This window comes from Thunnus maccoyii, chromosome 19, assembly GCF_910596095.1.
Source record: "Thunnus maccoyii chromosome 19, fThuMac1.1, whole genome shotgun sequence".
Taxonomy (NCBI): Eukaryota; Metazoa; Chordata; class Actinopteri; order Scombriformes; family Scombridae; genus Thunnus; species Thunnus maccoyii.
In genome coordinates this window covers 27,180,866-27,204,317 of record NC_056551.1, presented here as the reverse complement: position 1 = coordinate 27,204,317, position 23,452 = coordinate 27,180,866, and the positions used below count along the sequence as shown (strand labels likewise).

General features: G+C 38.3%; 2 protein-coding genes across 2 annotated transcripts; both read right to left on the bottom strand.

Moving 5' to 3' along the window:
* Positions 1-158: 158 nt before the first annotated feature.
* Positions 159-12,804, bottom strand: dbnla (drebrin-like a). The gene is made up of 16 exons (XM_042394340.1): positions 12,594-12,804; positions 12,191-12,382; positions 11,199-11,254; positions 11,000-11,112; positions 10,090-10,164; positions 8,106-8,249; positions 7,939-8,016; positions 5,335-5,486; positions 5,181-5,235; positions 4,209-4,274; positions 3,990-4,098; positions 3,654-3,899; positions 1,802-1,870; positions 1,596-1,690; positions 576-645; positions 159-494 (listed from the first exon to the last, which is right to left on the bottom strand). The coding sequence occupies exons 2-16, from the start codon at positions 12,271-12,273 to the stop codon at positions 358-360; spliced, it is 1,548 nt and encodes a 515-aa protein (XP_042250274.1). The 5' UTR covers positions 12,274-12,382; positions 12,594-12,804; the 3' UTR covers positions 159-357.
* Positions 12,805-13,949: 1,145 nt separating this feature from the next.
* On the bottom strand, positions 13,950-16,074 carry LOC121885153 (tripartite motif-containing protein 16-like). The gene is made up of 2 exons (XM_042394339.1): positions 15,995-16,074; positions 13,950-15,836 (listed from the first exon to the last, which is right to left on the bottom strand). Exon 2 carries the CDS (start codon positions 15,680-15,682, stop codon positions 14,006-14,008), a length of 1,677 nt encoding a protein of 558 aa, XP_042250273.1. The 5' UTR covers positions 15,683-15,836; positions 15,995-16,074; the 3' UTR covers positions 13,950-14,005.
* Positions 16,075-23,452: the final 7,378 nt, after the last annotated feature.

Below are 23,452 nucleotides of genomic sequence, written 5' to 3'. Positions count from 1 at the left end.
GTATGACCATAGCGCACGTGAGTTACTTATTATGTCACTCAGTTTTAACGTTGTTTTTCCCTCTATTATCTGGATGCTTATGTGTGCGCAAATAAAGTAAAAATGAATAGAAAATTAAATAAAATAATAGAATTACTAATTTTATGTTTTTATCATGAAAAATGTATTTAATAATGTGTGTTACTGAGACAAGGATTTGATATTTATTGTGATTTTTCCAACAGTGTATTAATCCAGTCAGTGATGTTAAACAGTGAGAGATTTTGACAGAAACAAACCTTTAATATGACAAAGACAAGACAAACAGGTCCATGTAAAAGAAGTCATCTTCATCCATTCCCTGCAATGGAAACAAATCTAGAGAAGCTCAACGTAATTGGCGGGAAACATGCCGTAGTGTCCGTCAGGTCCGTAACCTCTCCACCAGCCCTCGTCCACCATGTCTATCTGTGTGATGATGTCATCGGGGTCAAAGGTGATCTCAGTGTCATCAGCTGTGGAAGACAGGTGATGGTGAGGTCATCAGCATACAGTAATATGTGTGTGTGTGTGTGTGTGTGTGTGTGTGTACGTACCAGCCTGGTAGTCATACAGAGCTCTGGCAGAGATGTTCTGTCCACTGCTCTCTGTGTTAACGTCTCCAGTCTGAAATTTTAAAGCAGATATAAAAACATTTCACTGTTATTTTTGTCCTTTTGAGCTCCTCTAAACTCCTCCTGCATCCCATTTATGTTTAAAGGGATAGTTTGACACTTTTGGCAGCAAACTGGTTAGCCAGGTTTCCATCCAAACACAAATTTTAACCAAATTAATGCATGTTTCTACTCCTGTTGTGTGAATATTAGCAGATAAACTTATTCTCCAGTCGGTGCCATGAAACCACACAACGAGATGACATCATTGAGAGAGCGACAGTCAAAGCTCTAATGGTGGAAAACATGATGGAAATATGACATTCCTGTTAGTTTCATGTATTGATGTGAGGAAGGTTACGGTCTCCTCATCATCGCTCCACACAGATCTGATGTTTTCAGCTCTTCATTGACGTTTAAGTCACATGATTCACGTACGTCATCATTTATTCACTCAGTCTGTTTATATTTTTATCCACAGAGCTGCTGTTACATCTCAGACAGGAAAGACTTTCTTAAAATTTGACTTTTCCTTCTTGAATTTCTGAAGTTTTTTAGGCACAGATTGAAAATATGTGTAAAAACAAGTGGATGGAAACACACTTTGTAATGATACAAACGTAAGATGATTATTAAATGTCTGAAATCTTAATTTACTCCTCATAGGAGGGTTAGTGAACACATATATAACGAATGTGTGACCAGAATATATAACGAGTGAATATATAGTGTGTATAGTGAGGTTTTGTAGAAGGAATATAGTAAAAAATGTGAACTTGTCTTAGTAATTATGATGTTTTTGGCCACAATAATGGCACAATGACATTTTCATATAGCATATTAACATCTCTGTAGCACATGTCTGATGATGCTGACAGAAGATGGTCTTAATAAACTGAACTCCAGAAACTAAACGCTGCTACTGTATAATATGAATATAATATAATATGAAGTTGGACTGACTGTTGGTGTTTGTTCGTAGACATTTTCATACAGATCCTCCTCTATCACCGCTGATTGTGGTGCTTCATACACATCTTCTTCAGCTGGGAATTCATCTGTAGATTGGATGAAACATTGATAAGATCTCACAGTGTAAAAATATTGTTAAATTATATCAAATAAAAATAATTCTTGTTCATTTAAATCATCAGTTCAGTTCATCATACCTTGTGTCGCTTCATCAGCTTCATCATCAAACTCATCTGACCACTCCTCCTCTTCTGTGTAAGCAGCATCTGAGTGTGTTAAAGACAGAAAGAGAGACATTATGCTACTTAATCACCATTTTGATCTTATTGTCAGGATATTAAATCAGGATATGAAAGCAGACAAGCCGCCATCACTGCAGTAGTGAGCTGTAGAAGTAGCCTCACCAGCTTGTTGACTTTTTACTACATTTTACATTGTAAATAACTTCAGTACAAAGTCCAGAGATTGTGATCTGTAGCACAACAAGCTAGTGAAGCTGTAAACAGAACCACGTTCCTGCACATGCTCAGTAGCGTCTGCCTTACACAGAACTACTCTCTGGAGACTGAAAATGTGATGCTGTTATTAGTCTTTGGAGCCGTTTCTAAACAAACTAACGTGACCAAACATGGTGAAGGAACATGTCACCCAGTGCAGCGGTGTGGCTCACTGACGTGTTTTTAATAGTTTCTGGACAACAACGGAGGAATAAGACATATCAGGCTTTAGATACACCGGTAATACTTGTTAGTAGATCAGTTCATTGTTGGTTTGGATCCAAATATGAGATTTGTTGACAAGAAAAAAAATATAGAAAATTGCCAGAGTTAACCTTTAAATTAAATTTTATCTCTTTGTTGTAACAAACTTGGTGCCACTTGATTTTACTCAATGAAACTCTCACACTGGAGTCAAACAAATCAAACTGATCAAACTCCAAAATTCTGCTTAATAACATGTTTTTAAATTAAAACCCTTAAAAACCCAGAAGGAATGAAAGCTCATGATTGACTGTGTTGTTGTGTTTATTAACTTATTTTGGAGCAAAAACCTAAATTAAATCAAGCAGCAACCTCCGGGGCTGTAAAATGAAGCCAATGTGTAAGTGCCAAAAACTGCAGTTCCTTGAACGGCCACTTGAGGCTCCAAAAGCGAGTCAATTTTAACAACCCCCATGTTAAAATGCCCAACTTTACAGCAGAAATAAACATGTTTACAGCCTGGTACAAAAAACGGTTTTGGTCTCTGTAGCTAATTTCCTCTTTCATGACAACTGTACGGGGGGTGAATTATTTTATAACTCACCCGTTTAAGTTTTATTAAGCCGTAAAGTTATGCAGAATGAAGGACATGGCTGCTTTGAGTGACAGGTCCGCCAGCCGCTAGGTGGCTTGTTTCAGCCACCTTGTTTCGGCCCGCCTCTTTTCCCATTTTTGATTGGCTGGGAGTTAGGCAGCTTCACGCACTGCCAAGATGACCACGGCTGGAGCGGCTCACTTTGAGCTTCAAAACCGCTCTTCAGAAACCAACGAGTGACGTCACGATAACTACGTCCATATTTTTATACAGTCTATGAATTAAATACAGCAATGAAAATGTCTGTAGCTCTTGAACCACAGTGACTATATTCATAAATAAGGTCTTTTTGGACAGGAACCCTCCCAGAGTTTCATGTGAAAGTGTCAGACGCACTCGATTTGTTACAGAAACAGCGAGTATTTGAAGTCAGTAAAATTTAAAAAATAAAAATGTGTTTTCAGTCTAAATAACTGCCTGTGTCTTTGCCTGTAAAGGTTGAGGACAATTTGGGTCTGTTCACTAAATACCTGCCTCACATTTAAGGAAGATAGCTCATAGTATGTCAATTCTACAGTGTTTTTTTATTCGTGAAAAGGTCCAGGCAGATTTCCAAAAAGGAAATTTGGAGACTCCATATTTTTGTAAACACAAAATCTTCCTGATTACAGCAAAAAAACACAAAACTACTGGACGACTGGTGGACGTTGATGAGGTTAACAAACAGGCTGCAGTATTAGCTGTGAGTCTGACCTGCAGCTGGAACGGGTGAGGCTGCCGTCTCTGCTGGTGTAGGTGAGACAGCTGCAGCAGGTGAGTGAGACAGCTCAGGTGAGGCAGGTGAGACGGGTGAGGCGGGTAAGACGGGTGAGACGGGTGAGGCGGGTAAGACGGGCGTCAGGGGGGTCACAGCTGGAGCGTTGGAGGCCGGATACTGAGGCTGCAGCGGGGTTTCTCCCTCAAAGGATTTCTGAGACAAAAACGGACTCTGCAGCTTCCCTGAGAGACAGAGAGACAACGTCGGTATAAATCGTCAGTTCAGGTGTTGTCACGTGTTGTTTATTTGTGTTGTTTATTTGTGTTGTTTACCGGGTCTGGACGCAGCAGGAGACTGTCTGTTGACCTCAGAGTTCTGCTCTCGCTGCTTGAAGACGTCTCTGGGATTGAATGATCTCTGAGATATCAGTGATTTGGCCTCCTGAGTTTCATTAAAAAAAAGGCAAGAAACATGTTAATATAATTATAATTTAATGTGATCATATAATTCTTTATTTACAGATAAAACGTTGGTGCATCTTTCATGCTCACGTTTGCTTTCTGCACAGATGCAGCAGAGTTGATGCCGGTTTTCTTGTTTTCTTTTTCTTGCTGGTTCTAAAAGAAACACGTGATTTTATTTTTATTTGTTAACACATTTCATCCATTCATGTGCTTTGTTCTCCATCATACAAACTCATCATAACTCATCATAACATAAACATCATATAAATCCAATATCAATAATTTTAAATCAAAAGAAAAAAAAAGAATAATAATATAATAAAATAAATAATAATAAATTCAAAAGTGAATGAAAGCTGATTGCAACAGTAATAGACAAAAGGGACTATATGTCATAATAGTTCCCTTAAGTCAGCATAACACTTAGAAATTAAACTTTCTGAAGGACCAAAGAAGAAGAAGAAAAAAACACCTTAGAAGCAAACATCTTAAAGGAGGTTTATGACCAGTATCATCAACTGGGCAAAGTGGGCAGCTGAGCAGGATCCCCAGTCTAGAGTTGACTAATCGATAAGTCGATTTGAAAATGAATCTATTTATTAATCTATTATCTATTAATCTAAACTATTTCAAGCAAAAACCAAACATTTAATAGTTCAAGCTTCTCAAATATGAAGATTTGCTGTTTTCTCTTTAATTGAATATCTGAACATTTTAGACAAAACAAGCAGTTTAAAGACTTCAGTGTGGTTTCTGAGAAGATGTGAATGCAATTGTTTAAATAACATTTCATAGATCAAATAATTAATTGACTTAACGTGAAAACAGTCAGCATATTAATCGATAATGAAAATGTCTTTATCATGGTAACCAGAGAGGTATTACGTAATAAGGAAATACAGCTTCTTCTCGTTATAACAGGAAATGTTTTCTTGTTATAACGAGAAATGCGAACGTGCTGCTGTACACACATATTATACTTTGATTGATGATAAGAAAAGTATATAAAACCACCAGACTTGTACTGTAAGAAAAGTGTTTGTCTGTTCAGTTACTCACCAGTCGCTGCTGCTCTTTCTCTCTTTCTTCTTCTTCTCTCTGCTTCTGATAAATCCTGACACACAAACACACAACAGTAGCTTTGATTCTTGGGTAATGTGTGTGTGTGTGTGTGTGTGTGTGTGTGTGTGTGTGTGCGTGTTCTTTGACTCACTTGTCCTGTTCAATCTGCAGAGCTCTCTCCTTCGCTCTCTTCTCCCTCTCCTTCGTCTGCTTCTCCTCCATCTCCCTCCTCTCCCTCTCCAGCGTTTGCCTCTCCAGCTCCGCTCGCTTGCTCTCCTCCTGTCGACGAACCTCCTCGTCCCTCTGAGGAAGACGTTTTATTTTAAATGAAATGAAGCTGAATACTCTGGTTTTGTGGTCAGTGATTAGCAGTGGTGGAAAGTAACTAAGTACATTTATTCCATTACATTTATTTGACAGCTTTAGTTACTTTTCAGATGAAGATTTGACACAATGGATAATATAACAAGCTTTTAAAATACAACACATTGTTAAAGATGAAACCAGTGGTTTCCAACCTTTTTGGCTTTTGACGTCTTACAAAAAGCAGTGTGTAGTCGGGGTCACATTTCACATGTCTATGAGTTGTTAACAGCTCCACCAAATAGTGATTTTTCCCTCTAAACTTCTCACATGCTTTCATTTCAATAAATTGAAATGAATGCTTTGTATATACTATATTCTGTTTTTTATATATTGTTATATTTGAGTAAGTTAATTTAGTAATGGTATATATTTTAGCCTTTTTACTTACTCACTTTTTTGCAGCAGCCACTTGATTTATGTCAAGTAATTTCCCCCTGCCAGTGATAAAGTACTCCAGCTATATATACATCTATACATGTTCCTCTGTCTCCCCCCTGTGGCATTTTATATTATATTGTTAAAAACTTTGTTATGAATAAAGGTTATGACAAAAAATGTATTAAAAAAATCCATGCAGTTCACTTTTTGTAGGCGGATGCTTCATTTTCTCACCCTCGATCACACCCTGTTTGTTGTCATTCAGGTCACACACACATAAGTAAGTCAAAGTGTTTACATAATGCAATAAAACATTAGGAAGCGTGAGAACCTAAACATGCAAATTAAATGAATAGACAAGTTTTTGAAAGGATATTAAAAAGTTAAAAATAGAGACATAAATCCAGTGGAAGTAATAGGTTAGAAACACAGTTTTAGTGCAGTAAGAAGTTCCCCAAAATGCTACAAAGGAAATAAAAGTGCAGCAGAGAAACCGATCAATCAGTGGCCCAGGAGAACACACCCCAGGATAAAATGAATAAGGTGTATGCTCTCTTTCAGATACTTTACTCTCCTGCTGCTGATGAATGAACGAGGTGAGTATTTCTCTGAGAATGTGGTCGATCTGGTTTTTTATCTGCTCCCAAAACTGGTCTGACACATCAGAGTGAAGCAAAAATCTTCTCTGGAAGTCACAATAAATCAGAGCTGCAGTCGTTCAGCTCTGATACTGTGGAGCTTTTTATACAAAGACGGAGATTGTAGGATCATTTTTTATATATATATATATACATTTGGATTTTCCAGAAAGCTGTGCAGTTGTTTTCTCGTTCCTCCTCCTGAGTCTGTTGGTGTGAGTTTGTGTGGGATTAATATCAGCTTGTTTGAATCTGTGAATGAAGAAACCTGAAAGAAAATGGCAGTGAATCTGAGTAAGAACGGTCCTGCACTCATAGCTGCTTATAAAGAAGTGGTGGACGGCAAGTCAAACACAAACTGGTGAGTTATCTCTGAGTTAGAAAAGTTGTTACATATTTCACTTCCTTGTTGAGTGTAATCTGTGATCAGCACACCCATCAGTGGTGGAAAGTAACTAAGTACATTTACTCAAGTACTGTACTTAAGTGCAACTTTAATGTACTTGTACTTTACTTGAGTATTTCCATGTGATGCTACTTTCTACATTTCAGAGGGAAATATTGTACTTTCTACTCCACTACATTTATTTAACAGCTTTAGTTACTTTTCAGATGAAGATTTGACACAATGGATAATATAACAAGCTTTTAAAATACAACACATTGTTAAAGATGAAACCAGTGGTTTCCAACCTTTTTGTCTTTTGACGTCTTACAAAAAGCAGTGTGTAGTCGGGGTCACATTTCACATGTCTATGAGTTGTTAACAGCTCCACCAAATAGTGATTTTTCCCTCTAAACTTCTCACATGCTTTCATTTCAATAAATGTTCAAATGATCCAATATTTCAGCAAAAATCAAAGATTAGAGAAAAAGTCCAAAAAACTGAAAACAGATTTGTGTATCAGAACTTTGTTTTTTCTTCTTTCCTCTCCCATTAATCATCTCACCACCCCTCAGATTTATCTGCTGACCCTTTGGAGGGGCCCGACCCCTAGGTTGGGAACCACTGGACTAAACTAGCTAACTGTATATAAAGTAGTGTAAACTAGCTCCACCTCCAGCAGCTACAACAGTAACATGCTGCTCTAACACTGATGCTTCACTATTAATAATCTAATGATGTCATATATAATAATATATCAGTCAGAGGGACCAAACCACTACTTTTACTGCAATACTTTAACTACATCAAGCTCATAATACTTATGTACTTTTACTGCAATACTTTAACTACATCAAGCTCATAATACTTATGTACTTTTACTGCAATACTTTAACTACATCAAGCTCATAATACTTATGGTATTGGTACTTTTTACTGCAGTAAAGGATCTGGATACTTCTTCTACTGCTGATTAGATTAATGATACCTGAGCTTTGACCCAGAAGTCGTCTTTGTTGATTTGTTGAATTTCCTCCACAGCGTTGACTTTCCGATAGACTGAACCCTGTTATATCAGCAGAGGAAAAAGGCTGTGAGATTATAAATGATGCTCAAAGGTCCATATTTTAGTTTGTGGTCTGCAGGTCGTCTCACCACAGGTCCTCTGGGTGCGTCTCTGTATTCTTGTGTTTGTTTGTGGAAGTTAAAGTTGGCTCCAGACGCTTTGGCCACCTTTGACAAGATGGTCTCCGGCTCCACGTCCTGCTCTCCCCGGGCGTTTATAGTCACATGGGCTCCCTGCGATCACAGACATGTTAGTGATCATCAATGAGCCTGGATCATACTACACAGCTGCATCCACAAAACAGCCACAAATCAGCATTTTTTTTGGAAATGTTGCTTAAATTTAAACAAAGATGAGATTTGAAAAGAAATCAGTTACACATCAGTTAACATGACTAAAGGAGATATTAACTCAGCCTGTCACCATCAGGCACAAACTTTTGCATCACAACTATTGTTTAATTTAATTTAGAGTGGTATTTACTGGTGAGATTAAAAATGTAAATGAGTTGCAGTTCGTCTGATTTAAAGAGCTGCTAAGTGAGATCTGATGTTGGACTGTTTTGATGTGAGTCTGTAAAGACATAAAGCGTAAACAGAAAGTGTTTTCTGCTGCTGAATACTGGTGGAAGAGAACTGCATGAATGTATTGATCCAGCATGAGGAACATGAACGTATTTGAGGAAATATGAGCTAAATAACTTCATGTTGTCAGCTCAACAAACAGATTGAATGAGTTATGAAACATCAGTGGGAGATTTTTGCTCGAACTTCCTTTGACAAGATTGTGTCTGTAAACAGATAATATAACAGTTAATAACTATAATTGTCTGTTTCAGTCACATCACGCTGGAGCTGCTGTCAGTCAGGAATAATGTGCAGGAGAGAAACTGCAAGATAAACTAACTTTATAACATTTAAAACTGTGTCGCTCTCTGTTTCTGTCTGCTATAGTCAATTCAAGTCAAATAGCTTTATTAGCATGACCATAACAAAATACAGTACTGCCAAAGTTCTGTACCGATAATGACTGTTGACAACATTTAAAAGAGGAATCTATACACACACATTTATATATATAAATACATATATACAGTCTCTCTGTTTCGCTGTGATAAAACAGAGCTGCAGACTCAGTTTCCTGCTGCAGAGGTCGGTCTGTGCTGAGAAATCAGATGCAGCAGATGTTTGTATGAATTTACATTCTCTCCTCCTGTATTTTGCACCTCTAGGAACATACATGTTACATTAGACTAACATGCAATTTTCAGTGGTGCCACTTCTATTATTTTTAACCAGTGCTAAGTATGTCCTTTAGTAAATAAGTACGAACCCAATTTGGCTTTTCTGTGCTCAAACAAGCACCACAAATCTGTAATAAATATCCCTCTAATTGATGCTGTGCTGCAGCAGTGAACTAATGATAATCCTGACATGCTGATGTTCACCAGGTATAATGTTCACTCAAGAGGCAACCTCTGTAAAATGAAGCCAATGCAGAAGTGCTAAAAATTGCAGTTCCTTGAACGGCCACTTGAGGCTCCAAAAGCGAGTCAATCCCCATAGACCCCCATGTTAAAATGCCCAACTTTAGGCAGCGTCACGCACTGCCAAGATGGCGACGGCCGGAGCGGCTCACTTTGAGCTTCGAAACCGCTCTTCAGAAACCAACGGGTGACATCAAGGTAATTACGTCCGTATTTTTATACAGTCTGTGTGAGTGTTCACCTTGTTAGCTTAGCATAAAAGCATGCTAACATTTGCTAATTAGCATTAAACACAAAGTACAGCTGAGGCTGATGGGAATAGTTTTGCACATATTTTCATAAATAAAAGTATTGGATAAACAGAAATTTTGGAGTGATGAAGGATCAGTTATTACATTTCATCCTCTGAGGAACATGAACGTCTGAACCTCATTTTATAACAATCCATTTAATAGTTGCTGAGATATTTCAGTCTTGTCTTGAGGCCATTTTGCTAGCCGTGTCGCTAGTGTGGCTAAAACACTGATGAAAATCTGCTGCTGTAAAAAAGAAGCAATATTAGAGGAATATTACAAAGTCAGACTCACTTTTAGGAAGTTGGCTATTGAGCTCACATGATTGGCACATAATCCTTTCCGAGAGTCCTTCACACCTTCACCTGTCTGTTGAGTGTATACATACATACAATATATGACACATACATTTATAAATACCAGTATACCAGCAGCAGTGTTGCCAGACTGGACAGTTTTCCTCCCAGCTGGACTCTTTTTTTATTAAACTGGACGAGTTGGGGCAGTTTGTGATGATTTGGGCTACTTTTTGTAGCTTTAGGTTAAACTATAATTCAAACCAAAACTAAAATAATGTCATTTCAGTTCATTACAACTAAGATGAAACTTTATTTTCCTATTCAAATTATAATTCTGTTATAATTCTGTAATAAAACACGTCATATGAGTGAGAACTTTCAACATTTAATGCAACATTATTTATTCTATTCTATCTATTCTATTTTAATTTCTATTATATATTTTCTGTATTATAATTATAGTAACTGTGGTTTTAAGTTTGCACAATTACAGTATACTGATAAAAGGAAATACAGTGTATTTTATTTCTTTCCCCAACTAAACTAAACTAAGTGGAGGAACCAGTAGAGAACCTCTGAAGAACCATACAGGGGCTTAAAAGGTTCTATGTATGGCAGCAGTGCTATTTAGCACCTCAACCACCCCAAAGAACTGCTGAGGAACCACCTTTTTTATATAAACAGTATATATACTGTATATATAAGTTTTTGATCCCACGTGTCAGTCACTAAGACTTGATGATGTGCAAGAACTTTGCTGATATTAAGATCTAAATTAAAATTAAAAATTGGGGTATTTTAATGATGATTGGGCAAGTTCTCTGTACCTGTAACTCATGAAGGAATATCTGTATATTTGCTTGTCTTGCATGTTGCGTGTGTTCATGTGTGTTCGTGCGTCTCACCCAGTTTATGAGGACATATTTGGGCAGACCAGAATTGGGGTCCTGGACGCGACAGAAGGCGTACATCACCTTCCCGCTGCTCAACTCCTCCACCATCTCCTCTAATCCACCGTCTGCACACACAGGATCATATTATTCAAGACAAAGAGTAAAAGAATCACTCATCTGTTCACTCTGTTTTACACCCATCAGATCTTACCTCCTTTTTCTGCCAGACGGATATCATTACTGTTCCCTTCATAAGTAAACAGCGCCCTGAAAACACACAAATGTATAAAAAACAAAATGATATAAAACTATCATGATGTCAACTCAGATCATAAAGTATTGCAGTAAAAGTACATAAGTATTATGAGCTTGATGTAGTTAAAGTATTGCAGTAAAAGTAGTGGTTTGGTCCCTCTGACTGATATATTATTATATATGACATCATTAGATTATTAATAGTGAAGCATCAGTGTTAGAGCAGCATGTTACTGTTGTAGCTGCTGGAGGTGGAGCTAGTTTACACTACTTTATATACAGTTAGCTAGTTTAGTCCAGTGGTTCCCAACCTAGGGGTCGGGCCCCTCCAAAGGGTCAGCAGATAAATCTGAGGGGTGGTGAGATGATTAATGGGAGAGGAAAGAAGAAAAAACAAAGTTCTGATACACAAATCTGTTTTCAGTTTTTTGGACTTTTTCTCTAATCTTTGATTTTTGCTGAAATATTGGATCATTTGAACATTTATTGAAATGAAAGCATGTGAGAAGTTTAGAGGGAAAAATCACTATTTGGTGGAGCTGTTAACAACTCATAGACATGTGAAATGTGACCCCGACTACACACTGCTTTTTGTAAGACGTCAAAAGACAAAAAGGTTGGAAACCACTGGTTTCATCTTTAACAATGTGTTGTATTTTAAAAGCTTGTTATATTATCCATTGTGTCAAATCTTCATCTGAAAAGTAACTAAAGCTGTTAAATAAATGTAGTGGAGTAGAAAGTACAATATTTCCCTCTGAAATGTAGAAAGTAGCATCACATGGAAATACTCAAGTAAAGTACAAGTACATTAAAGTTGCACTTAAGTACAGTACTTGAGTAAATGTACTTAGTTACTTTCCACCACTGATGGGTGTGCTGATCACAGATTACACTCAACAAGGAAGTGAAATATGTAACAACTTTTCTAACTCAGAGATAACTCACCAGTTTGTGTTTGACTTGCCGTCCACCACTTCTTTATAAGCAGCTATGAGTGCAGGACCGTTCTTACTCAGATTCACTGCCATTTTCTTTCAGGTTTCTTCATTCACAGATTCAAACAAGCTGATATTAATCCCACACAAACTCACACCAACAGACTCAGGAGGAGGAACGAGAAAACAACTGCACAGCTTTCTGGAAAATCCAAATGTATATATATATATATAAAAAATGATCCTACAATCTCCGTCTTTGTATAAAAAGCTCCACAGTATCAGAGCTGAACGACTGCAGCTCTGATTTATTGTGACTTCCAGAGAAGATTTTTGCTTCACTCTGATGTGTCAGACCAGTTTTGGGAGCAGATAAAAAACCAGATCGACCACATTCTCAGAGAAATACTCACCTCGTTCATTCATCAGCAGCAGGAGAGTAAAGTATCTGAAAGAGAGCATACACCTTATTCATTTTATCCTGGGGTGTGTTCTCCTGGGCCACTGATTGATCGGTTTCTCTGCTGCACTTTTATTTCCTTTGTAGCATTTTGGGGAACTTCTTACTGCACTAAAACTGTGTTTCTAACCTATTACTTCCACTGGATTTATGTCTCTATTTTTAACTTTTTAATATCCTTTCAAAAACTTGTCTATTCATTTAATTTGCATGTTTAGGTTCTCACGCTTCCTAATGTTTTATTGCATTATGTAAACACTTTGACTTACTTATGTGTGTGTGACCTGAATGACAACAAACAGGGTGTGATCGAGGGTGAGAAAATGAAGCATCCGCCTACAAAAAGTGAACTGCATGGATTTTTTTAATACATTTTTTGTCATAACCTTTATTCATAACAAAGTTTTTAACAATATAATATAAAATGCCACAGGGGGGAGACAGAGGAACATGTATAGATGTATATATAGCTGGAGTACTTTATCACTGGCAGGGGGAAATTACTTGACATAAATCAAGTGGCTGCTGCAAAAAAGTGAGTAAGTAAAAAGGCTAAAATATATACCATTACTAAATTAACTTACTCAAATATAACAATATATAAAAAACAGAATATAGTATATACAAAGCAAAGGACATAAAATTAAAAAGAAAAGTAAAGATAGGGGGAAAACTGCCTCAAATAAACTCTCATTTTAGTTTCATCTTTCCTCCAGAAGCTTTGAATGATTATGTAAATCTTCATTATTGATTATGTAAAGCTTCAGATTGTTCACACATCCAATCAGTAAAGTCTGTTAAATGACTCTTGTTCAATGATTTCATGTTCAGATTCACTTCATCCACACAATCAGTTAGTTTAACCCAGAATGTCAGCTATGTACAAGAATATAATAAATGATCTCCTCATTGATTATCATCATGATAATTACAGTTTGATTGTACATTTCTATATGAATTTACAAAGTGATGAGAACAAAATATCTATGATGAAGGAAGATCTGCTGTTTTCTCAGTTTAAGAAATAAAAGCACACAAATACATCAATACAAACATGAAACTAACATTTAGAACAAAGAGAAGTTTATATTTTCATCTGAAGTCAGTGAAGGTTAAAAACATCATCATGAGCAGCGATAGCCTCCATGGATAAAAACACACAGGAAAAAGTGACATTTAAAGAAACTCAAAACATCAACAAAACAACAAATGTAAAGAAAAAAGTGTTGATAATCCCAGTTTGATTGACAGCTGATCTCTGTGCAATTCAGAAACACCACAGCAACGAGCTCTCAGAAACAATGGAGACAAAAACATGAAGAATTACAACAGAATCTGACACATGAAGTCTGAAATGACTTCTGTCTATTTGAGTTTACACAACTCAGCTGTGTCTCCAATAGAATAATTAAGATAAAATCCAGCATAGAGAGGCTGAGTGAATGTGGTCTGGACTCTGTGGAGGAGAGTCATGGTTTCAGAGACGCTGTAGAAGGACAGAATACCTGCTCTGTGATCCAGGTACACTCCTACTCTGGAGGAACCAGGACCTGAGACGCGAGTTGAGATACTGTTGAACCTGAATGAAGAACTGTTAGTGCCACAATATAATATCCAAGATTTGTCATTGCCTCCAAATAGACATTCCTGCAGGTTTCCTGCTCTGCTGATATTCTTGTATGCGACTGCTACACGAACTCCTCTCCCTCTCCACTCCACCTCCCAGTAACAACGTCCAGTCAGACTCTCTCTACTCAGGACCTGATAAAATCCAGTGAATCTGTCTGGGTGATTAGAATAAGACTGTTGTTGACTCATTACTTCTACTTTTCTGTTCCCCTCAGATAATAACAGCAGTGGGTATGCTGTGTTTGGATCTAGTGTGATTTCATGTGAATATTTTAAGAATCCAGCTCTGGTCTTGGGTTCTGGTTGTGGCAGTAAAACGTCCACTTTATTCACTGTCAGTGAGATGTTTGTCCATTTCTCCCTCAGGATGTCCTGTAGTTGATCTCTGAGCTCTGACACAGCTGCTGTCACATCCTCAAAGTGTCTAAGAGGACGGATATTGATGCTGGATGAGTCTGTAGATGCACTAAGTTGTGACAGTGAGAGGTAGTTGTGTAGAAACTGGTTTTGATCCTCTGTGTGTGAGAGTTTCTTCAGTTCAGTGTCTTTCCTCTTCAGCTCAGTGATCTCCTGCTTCAGCTTCTCCTGAAGCTCTTTGACTCGACTCACTTCAGTTTCCTGCTGGGATCTGATCTGCTGCTTCACATCAGAGCTTCTTTTCTGGATGAGATGGATCAGCTCAGTGAAGATCTTCTCACTGTCCTTCACTGCTTTATCAGCATGGCGCTTGACAGCCTTTATCTTCTGTTGAAGCAGCTTCACATCTTTCTGTCTGTCCTGGATTCTCTGCTGGATTTGTTGTCGACTCACCTCGAGCTCTCTCTGCCTCTCAGTCCTTTCTGCTGCAGCTGAGACTGTGTCGTGGCCTTTATGTTCATCCACAGAACAGAGATAACAGATAATCTGCTGATCAGTACGGCAGAACATCTTCATCACCTCATCATGACGAGAGCAGATGTTCTCCTGGAGCTTCTCCGAGGGGTCGACCAGTTTGTGTTTCTTTAATGGAGGTGCATCATAATGAGGCTGGAGGTGATTCTCGCAGTAAGAGGCCGGACAAGCCAGACAGGACTTGATGGCTTTCCGCTTCCTCCCAGTGCAGACATCACAGGCCACATCTTCAGGTCCAGCATAGCAGTGATCAGCAGGAGCAGCTTGGAGTCCAGTCTTCTTCAGCTGCTCCACTAAAGCTGCTAATATGGTGCTTTTCACCAGGACAGGTCTTGATGTGAAGGTCTGTCTGCACTGAGGGCAGCTGTAGATCTTCCTCTGATCCTCTTCATCCCAGATGCCTTTAATACAGCTCATGCAGTAGCTGTGTCCACAGGGAATAGTCACCGGATCCTTCAGTAGATCCAGACAGATCGTACAAGAGAAGGTTTCTCGGTCCAGCTGATCTCCTTTCTGCTCCATTTCAGCTCTCAGTGGCAACGACCTTCTGAGTTTCACTTTCTGAGTTGAAGAAGTTTGAGCTCTGACCTGAACAACATGTGTTTCTGCAGTGAATGCAGCCTGCAGCTCTTGTACTACATTACATGTTGCTTACACCCATCTTCAAACTGTAGATCTGAAGGGGAGGGAGCAAGGAAACACAGTATGAGCACAGGGTGGAGCTTGTTGTGTTTGAGAGCAGAAGAGGGAGGAGTTATCAATGATTCATTTCAGGAAGAGGAGCCGTTTTAAAGACATACTGTGTGTCATTTCTCACTTTAAAACACTGCTGACCTCTGCTTTCTGGTGCCAAAGTGTTCTTGGGATCTGAGATGACTCCCCAGTGCACAGAGAGCTTGTTGTGTTGAAAGAACAGGGAAGGTTATCAGGATGAGGAGCGATACTGTGAATTAAAACTGTGTTTCTTCATTTACAATGAAGTCTCAGTTAAAACCTGCTCACCATTTGAAAACATTTTTGTATTTAGCTGTAAAATACTTGTTGTCATGTCAGGGTTTGTTGATGGCTCCATATTTCTGTAACTCTTCCTAAAAATCAGATCAATTTATAACAATAAATTGTCATAAAGTTAAAAAAAAAAAAAAAAAGCAAAACATGCTGTGAAAAGAATGATCTTGGATTGGATAATAATTCCACTTTATTGTAATATTTGGTAGTTCTGTCCATCATTTCTATCAGTAGTGCTCTGCAGCTAAAACACAGGACTACATGTGTTATTACTGTTTAAGGTGAACATGATAAACATCAATGACAATAAATTCTACCTTGAATCTTGAACTACAGCACAACAAAATGCAGTTTAGTATCTGATCAGAAACTTCAAAAAGTACAGATACAAATAAATGAATGTACAGAATGAATATATTAACCAATGGCTGATGTCCTCAGATGTCTGGTTTTGTCCGACCAACAGCCCAAAACTCAAAAGTTTTCACTTTACAAAGATATAAAACAGAGAAAAGCAGAAAATATTCACACTGGAGAAACATCAAACAGATAAAGGCTGCTGTTTTTAACAAGTAATTTACTGCTGATCAACTAATTGATTAATCTACACTCCAATAATTGGAAACTTTTCAACTTGAACCTGAGCTCTGGTTTTCATCTGTAAGCAGATCATCCTGCACCGAGCACCTGACGTTGACCTGAAGGTGGTGCTGTTGCATCATGTCTGGGGTGAAAAGCACTGACTGGACTTTGTGTTGTTGTGTCATCAGTCAGTAGTCTGGCAAACATCACTGAAAGATGCTAAAACAACATTTGAGATTAAAAATTAAATGTTAATATACAACACCTTATTTCCTTATTTTGGCACATTTAACTTTTTTGTGGAAAAACCTTATCAGACACAGATTAGTAGTCAAATAAGTCCCTTTGTTCAACCATGGGACAGTTCTGTCACTGTAATTTCTACAATATTTTTTATTTCTATGAATTAATTTAAGAATATACTGTAACTGATCGATGAAACTGTTTCTTTGAGGACTGTATCCAACAGCAAACATCATTTTTCTCATTAGTAAGAGAGGAACAACAGAATTAGAGCAACTTATATTAATACAAATTTGGCAAAAATGTCCCTTAGATGAAAATGTGTTGCTCTGTGTTGCTCTATCAGCTACAGATGTAAAAGCAGATTTGCTTTCTACTGATAGTTGGTTTGTGCAGCTTTCTTCAGGGGCCAAATGTTTTTGCTGGAGGGCCAGATTTGGCCCACGGGCCGTTGTTTGCCTACCACTGCTTTAGAGGATCTTTAAGCATTACATTTAAAATTTCTGCAATGAATAAAAAATAAAAAAGATACATTTCTCTGTACTGTATTTCTACTTGTTTTTTCGAATGGCAATATTTAAATTTCATATGACTATGGATGTTCATTATTGACCTTTGGAAACAATATCTGATGGAGAGAATATTACTATTAGAATATTACTACTGCTGGCATCAGAGCTGTTCACTGTCAGATATGATTGAAAGCTCCGGTGCTAGTAAGTGGACCTTTAGGCTGAGATTGTCTCCATCAAAAATTTTAGTTTAATGGTTTTGAAAAATCAAACAAACTGTGAAAAACTTTGATTCTCGATTACTGATAATTAGAAAAGTCAGATTTACATGCTGTACTGCACCTGAATGCACCATTTTACAAGACTTCTCCATCAGTCTTAAATACATTTCCAGGCAGAACATAAGAATAATAACAAGCATTAAATAAAATATACATATACATATACATATACATATACATATACGTATGTATGTATGTATATATATATATGTATGTACAAGAATTTTCCAGCAAATATACATATTTGCACGGACCATCATGCACCTATAAAGTCTACACAGGAAACACTGCAGTGTACTTCCCATCACTCTCTGTGTTAATCCAATTCTCTAGTGTTACACTACTTTGTTGACATTAATTTAATTACACAGTGTTTTCCCTTTACACACACACACACACACACACACACACACACACACACACACACACACACACACACACACAGCTGGCAGACGATCCTGTTAGTAAATGAATGGGTGATTGATGGACTGAAGCTGAAGAGTAAATTGCCCCCTGGGGCTAATCTCCCATCTCCCTCCCCCCTTTTTTCCCCCTCATCCCCTCTTCCCCTATTTAGCAACCCCACCCTCCATCCCTCCCCTTCACACACCTCCTCCCCCACCCCACCCCTCACACACACACACACACACACACACACACACTCTCTCTCTCCTCACCCGCTCTGCTTATCGGCTCTTCCTGTCACAGGTACCATTAACATTCTCCTTCACACCTCTCTCTTTATCTGTGGGAGGTTTTTTAGAGTCTGTACAAACATCGACACTCATACACAACTCATCTGGTGGTATCAGCCCAGACAGTATACCTAGGAATAGTGCTCAAAAGCATTGTGGGTAATGTAGGCACCACGTTTTGACAAGGAAGAATGTGTGGAATGAAAAAAATGACATCTCTGAATCTGCAGGATTGATTTGATCTTTTTTTTAAAAAAAACTGTCCACTGTGAGTCAGACAATGTTATAGGAGTAAAATGATGAATCTGTAGAGGACTCCTTTTAATGAACGCATCTGCAAAACTTCCACTGACGGCATATTTCATTAGTTTTCCTATAATATCTTTCTGCATATGGCAACAAAAGCATAAAACATCATTTTACTCTCAGAGTTAGCAGTATGCTACAGGTACATATATATAAATATAAATATATATATATATATATATATATATATATATATATATATATACATATATATTTGACACAGCCTGTTGCACAAAGAAACATTAAGGGGAAACACGCTTGCTGACAGTTAGATGAGAAGCTACATCAATTTGAAAAAAAAAGTTCATTGTGAGTCTTAGGAGTGAAATGATGAATCTGTGGAGGACTCTTTTAAGGGTGTGGAGGTCATGGTGATGGATGGCCATGTAGAACATCTGGCTCTCATGCAGGAGACTGGAGTTCACAACCATAATCTTTCTAGAATTATAAACACACTTCGGATTTCCAACAAGGTGGGACAACCCATCGTACAGAGCAGCTCTGACTGATCATAAACCGACCCTAAGTTGGTGTTCACACAGAAAACACCACTGCAATACAAAAATGCAGCAAGCAACAGGCAACGTTAATGTGAGTGAGTTGTTATTTATAATATATAATATATTTAAAATGTGTTTTTACATCTGCAGCAACTTGCCAGATGATGTTGCACTGTTTTGCTGAAGTCCCCTGCGTTGGTACTAGTCTCATTTAAACGAATGAGTATCTTTTTGAAATATACCTTTATTTCAACGACCTTAATCATCCCGTATTTGTCATGCGCACATATTGTAGGAAGTGAACATTTTAAAAGGGACATATCATGCTTTTTGTGGTTTTCTGTTATTTATATGCTGTTCTGATGTTGGATGTTAAACATGGTCAAAGATCCAAAACTTGTATGTAGAAACGCTGCCTGCAAGTCAAAAGTCAGGGCTTCAACCTGCTCTGAATGCTTCGTTTGTGATGGTTTTTTTTCTACCTCGCTGATGTCGGCTAGTCGCATACGCTCATAAACAGCCCTAAAGTGTTTCCATGTGTTGTCCACTCTGATATTTCAGATGTGGTTCAGCTCCAACATGTACAGATGGATTTGAGAGGTTGACATTTGGAGTAAATAAGGAGATAAATAAGTGAAAGCATCCTGAAGCTGGGCTCATCGGGAGGCGGGGCCTTAAAGAGACAGGAACTAAAACGGCCTGTTTCAGACAGAGGCTGAACTGAGGGGCTGCATAAAGGGTCAGTATAAGATAAATAAGGAGTTTTTAGCTGTAAATCATGCAAAGATTATCCAGTAGAGCCCCTGAATATAAATATAGACCTGGAAATGTGCAGGATACAGCCTCTTTACAAACCTTGTCAGTGATGGTAATCCAGGTAAATCTCAACGTTCTTCTCTGGCGACAGATAGGTTTGGATAATTTATAATCCTATAAATCTATAGATTTAGAAAACTAAAACAAACTTTCCATTATATGTGATGAGCTGACGTTTTGGAAGATGTTAATGCCGATTTCCAGGTGCAGACAATCAGAGCCTCTTCGAGCAGCTGTCTCTCTCCAGCAATAACCTTTCACTACAGCTGCGATGACCTCACTCCTGAAGCATTTCATTTTACATACATGCATGTGTCCTTGCACTAAAACGCATTACTGCACAGAAGAAGTAAACAAAAGCCAGAGCCATGCATATCCCGTGACAGAGAGTGAACTTCAGAAACCACAAAGAAAGAAGATGTTTTCTAATTTCGGAGAAAAGGTTGTAAATGAGCTGCAGTTCTCACCCGGTGGGGGGGGGTTAACAGTGAGAGTTTGGCTTTTACAGTGTCTCATTTCCTCTCTGTTTCTGAGCTGTAATGAGCTTTGAGCTGTATAAACATGCAGCCTCACACACACACACACACACACACACACACACACACACACACACACACACACACACATAAGCCACTGTGTTGTTCTCAGCCTGAAGCTAAATTTCATCATTCCCTCTGTGTCCTTGCTGAAATCTCTATGCTGACTTGTTCCTCGTGTCATTTCGGCCCTGCGAGGACAGAGCTCATTGTTTCATCAGCTTGTAGCTTGTAAGTGGCTCCACTCATCAGAAGTAATGTGATAGCATGAAAACCAGTACCGGTTAGAATGGCTGAGACTGGTATAAAACCGTTTCTGCAAAGACCTTTAAAGCTATAATATGTAATTATTCCACATTAAAATGTCTAAAAACAACTAGACCTATGTTATATATGTTGTTGAGTTGTGTACTTACATTATCCCAAATGTTTCCAACAATGTTCAAACCCAGAGAAATCTGTAATTTAATCAAAGTAACGGACCGTTTCATTTGGTCGCCTGTCAATGGCGTCATACCTCCTCTACCAAAGAGTAAACACGCACAAGATGCATACGGTGGCGCTGTGTTTGTCCGCTACAATGGCGTCTACCAAAGAGTAACTTACACACATACAAAATAATACATCGGTGTTGTGGTTGTTCCACAGAAACTGTTATAAATGGACTTTTATTCAGTTTTAAGCCACATTTTCATGATAAATTTAGGTCGCTTTTAACTAAATCTTTTAGCTGGAAGAAGGATTTTAGTCACGTCTGGATCTTAAGTTATCAGAGAAATAAACTGGGCAAACGTTAGCAGCAGCTCGGCTAACAGTCCCTCCAGGAAGTCCGGTGGTCACCAAACATCGTCGAAGAAATATTGATTTTTTAGGTGAAACAGCTTTAATTAGTATTTTTAATGATTTTAATCTGCGTGTGTGTTTGTTTCTGGAGAGGAGGAGACCTCTGCGGATAATTCGGCTCCCGGGAGAAACCTGCCGAATGTCTGGATCTAAAGTTATAAGAGAAATAAACCGAACAAGTGTTAGCAGCAGCTCGGCTAACAGCCCGTACCGGACGTCCGGTGGTCGCCGTACATCATCGGAGAAACACTGTTTTTTTAGGTGAAGCATCTTGATTCAGTGTTTTTACCTGTAATCGCCGGGTCCGTTTGTTCTGAAGAGGAGGAGACCTCTGCGGATAATTCGGCTCCCGGTAAAAACATCCCGAATGATGAACACTGGAGTAATCATATCCCGGTGAAGCTGGTTATTTAACAACGAAGACAACAACTCCCATGATCCCTTGCTACTTCACACCATCATCACACTCTGTCTTTTGTTATTGTTTTGAATGAGACCCCTAATGGCTGAAATTACATATTGTACGTTTAATGACAACGAAGAGCCTGATTTTGAAACAGCAGTATCTGTTTGTCTCTCCACCACTTTGGTCCAGACTGAAATATCTCAACAACTGTCGGATGGGTTACTATGAAATTTGGTTCAGACGTTCATGTTCTCCAGAGGATGAATTCTGCTGACTTTGGTGATCCTCTGACTTTTCCTCTAGTGCCACCATGAGGTTTTTGTTCTTTATTCAGATATCATGACAACTATTGGATGGATTGAAATTTGGATCGCACGTTCATGTTCCCCAGAAGATGAATTGTAATAACTTTGATCCTCTGACTTCTCATCAAGCATCATCATCAGGTGATAGATGTTATTTGTCCAATACTTTGGTTTATGATCAAATATAATATGTGAATATTAGGAGATAAACAGTAGTTAGTGCTAATTCTCCAGTCGGTGCCATTAAACCGTTACAGAAGAAGAGGACACAACGAGATGACATCATTAAAACAGCGACAGTCAAAGCTCAAATGATGGAAAACATGAAGGAAATATGACATTTCTGTTTGTTTCATGTATTGATGAGAGGAACGTTACAGTCTCCTCATCGCTCCACACAGATCTGATGTTTTCAGGTCTTCAGTGACGTTTAAGTCACATGATTCATGTATGTCATCATTTATTCATCAGTCTGTTTACATTTGCTTTTTATCCACACAGTTACTGTTACACCTCAGGCAACAGGAAACTCTTCTTTAAAAGATATTTTCACTTGTCACTTCAGTCCCAGTAGATGCTGGTGTTACTCCTCAGTAAACACTGAGGCTGCTGTCAATCGAACACAGACACCGACACGCCCCTCCAGCTGCTGTCAATCAAACACAGACACCGACACGCCCCTCCAGCTGCTGTCAATCAAACACAGACACCGACACACCCCTCCAGCTGCTGTCAATCAAACACAGACACTGACACGCCCCTCCAGCTGCTGTCAATCAAACACAGACACAGACACGCCCCTCCAGTCACATTTTCTATATTTCTCCAACATTTTACACTTCTTTTACACCTCAGACAACAGGACACAATTCTTTGTAATATTTCAGAATTTTTTTCAAATTTTTGTTGTTTCCACTCAGGTTTTTTTTTTATGTGCAAATTGAAAATGTGAATAAAAACAGGTGAACGGAAATGCACCTATTGTGAGCATTAGCTTCCTGATGTTAGCCTTTGGCTTAAGTATGACTGCAGACTCTTGTTTATAGAAGAATTGTGTCTACGCATTTGGAAGTGATTCATTCATCATATGGTGCTTTCATCAACACCGGAAGAGCTACATTACTCAAGGCCCTAAAGACTATCAAGGATCGGACACTTACTGACACAAATATAAGCTCTGTTCCAGTCAAAATATACAAATCATTGTCGTATAGTATTCTTATTAAACGCATCATTGTAAGAAACTGCGGACATAAAGG

Excerpts from the sequence above, each read along its gene's own strand:
- LOC121885153 (XM_042394339.1), bottom strand. The coding sequence starts at position 15,682 with ATGGAGCAGAAAGGAGATCAGCTGGACCGAGAAACCTTCTCTTGTACG.
- dbnla (XM_042394340.1), bottom strand. The coding sequence starts at position 12,273 with ATGGCAGTGAATCTGAGTAAGAACGGTCCTGCACTCATAGCTGCTTAT. Across the intron at positions 4,275-5,180 it reads AGAAAGAGCAGCAGCGACTG|AACCAGCAAGAAAAAGAAAA; the intron begins GTGAGTAACTGA and ends TGTTTCTTTTAG. Across the intron at positions 495-575 it reads TCTGTATGACTACCAGGCTG|CTGATGACACTGAGATCACC; the intron begins GTACGTACACAC and ends TGTCTTCCACAG.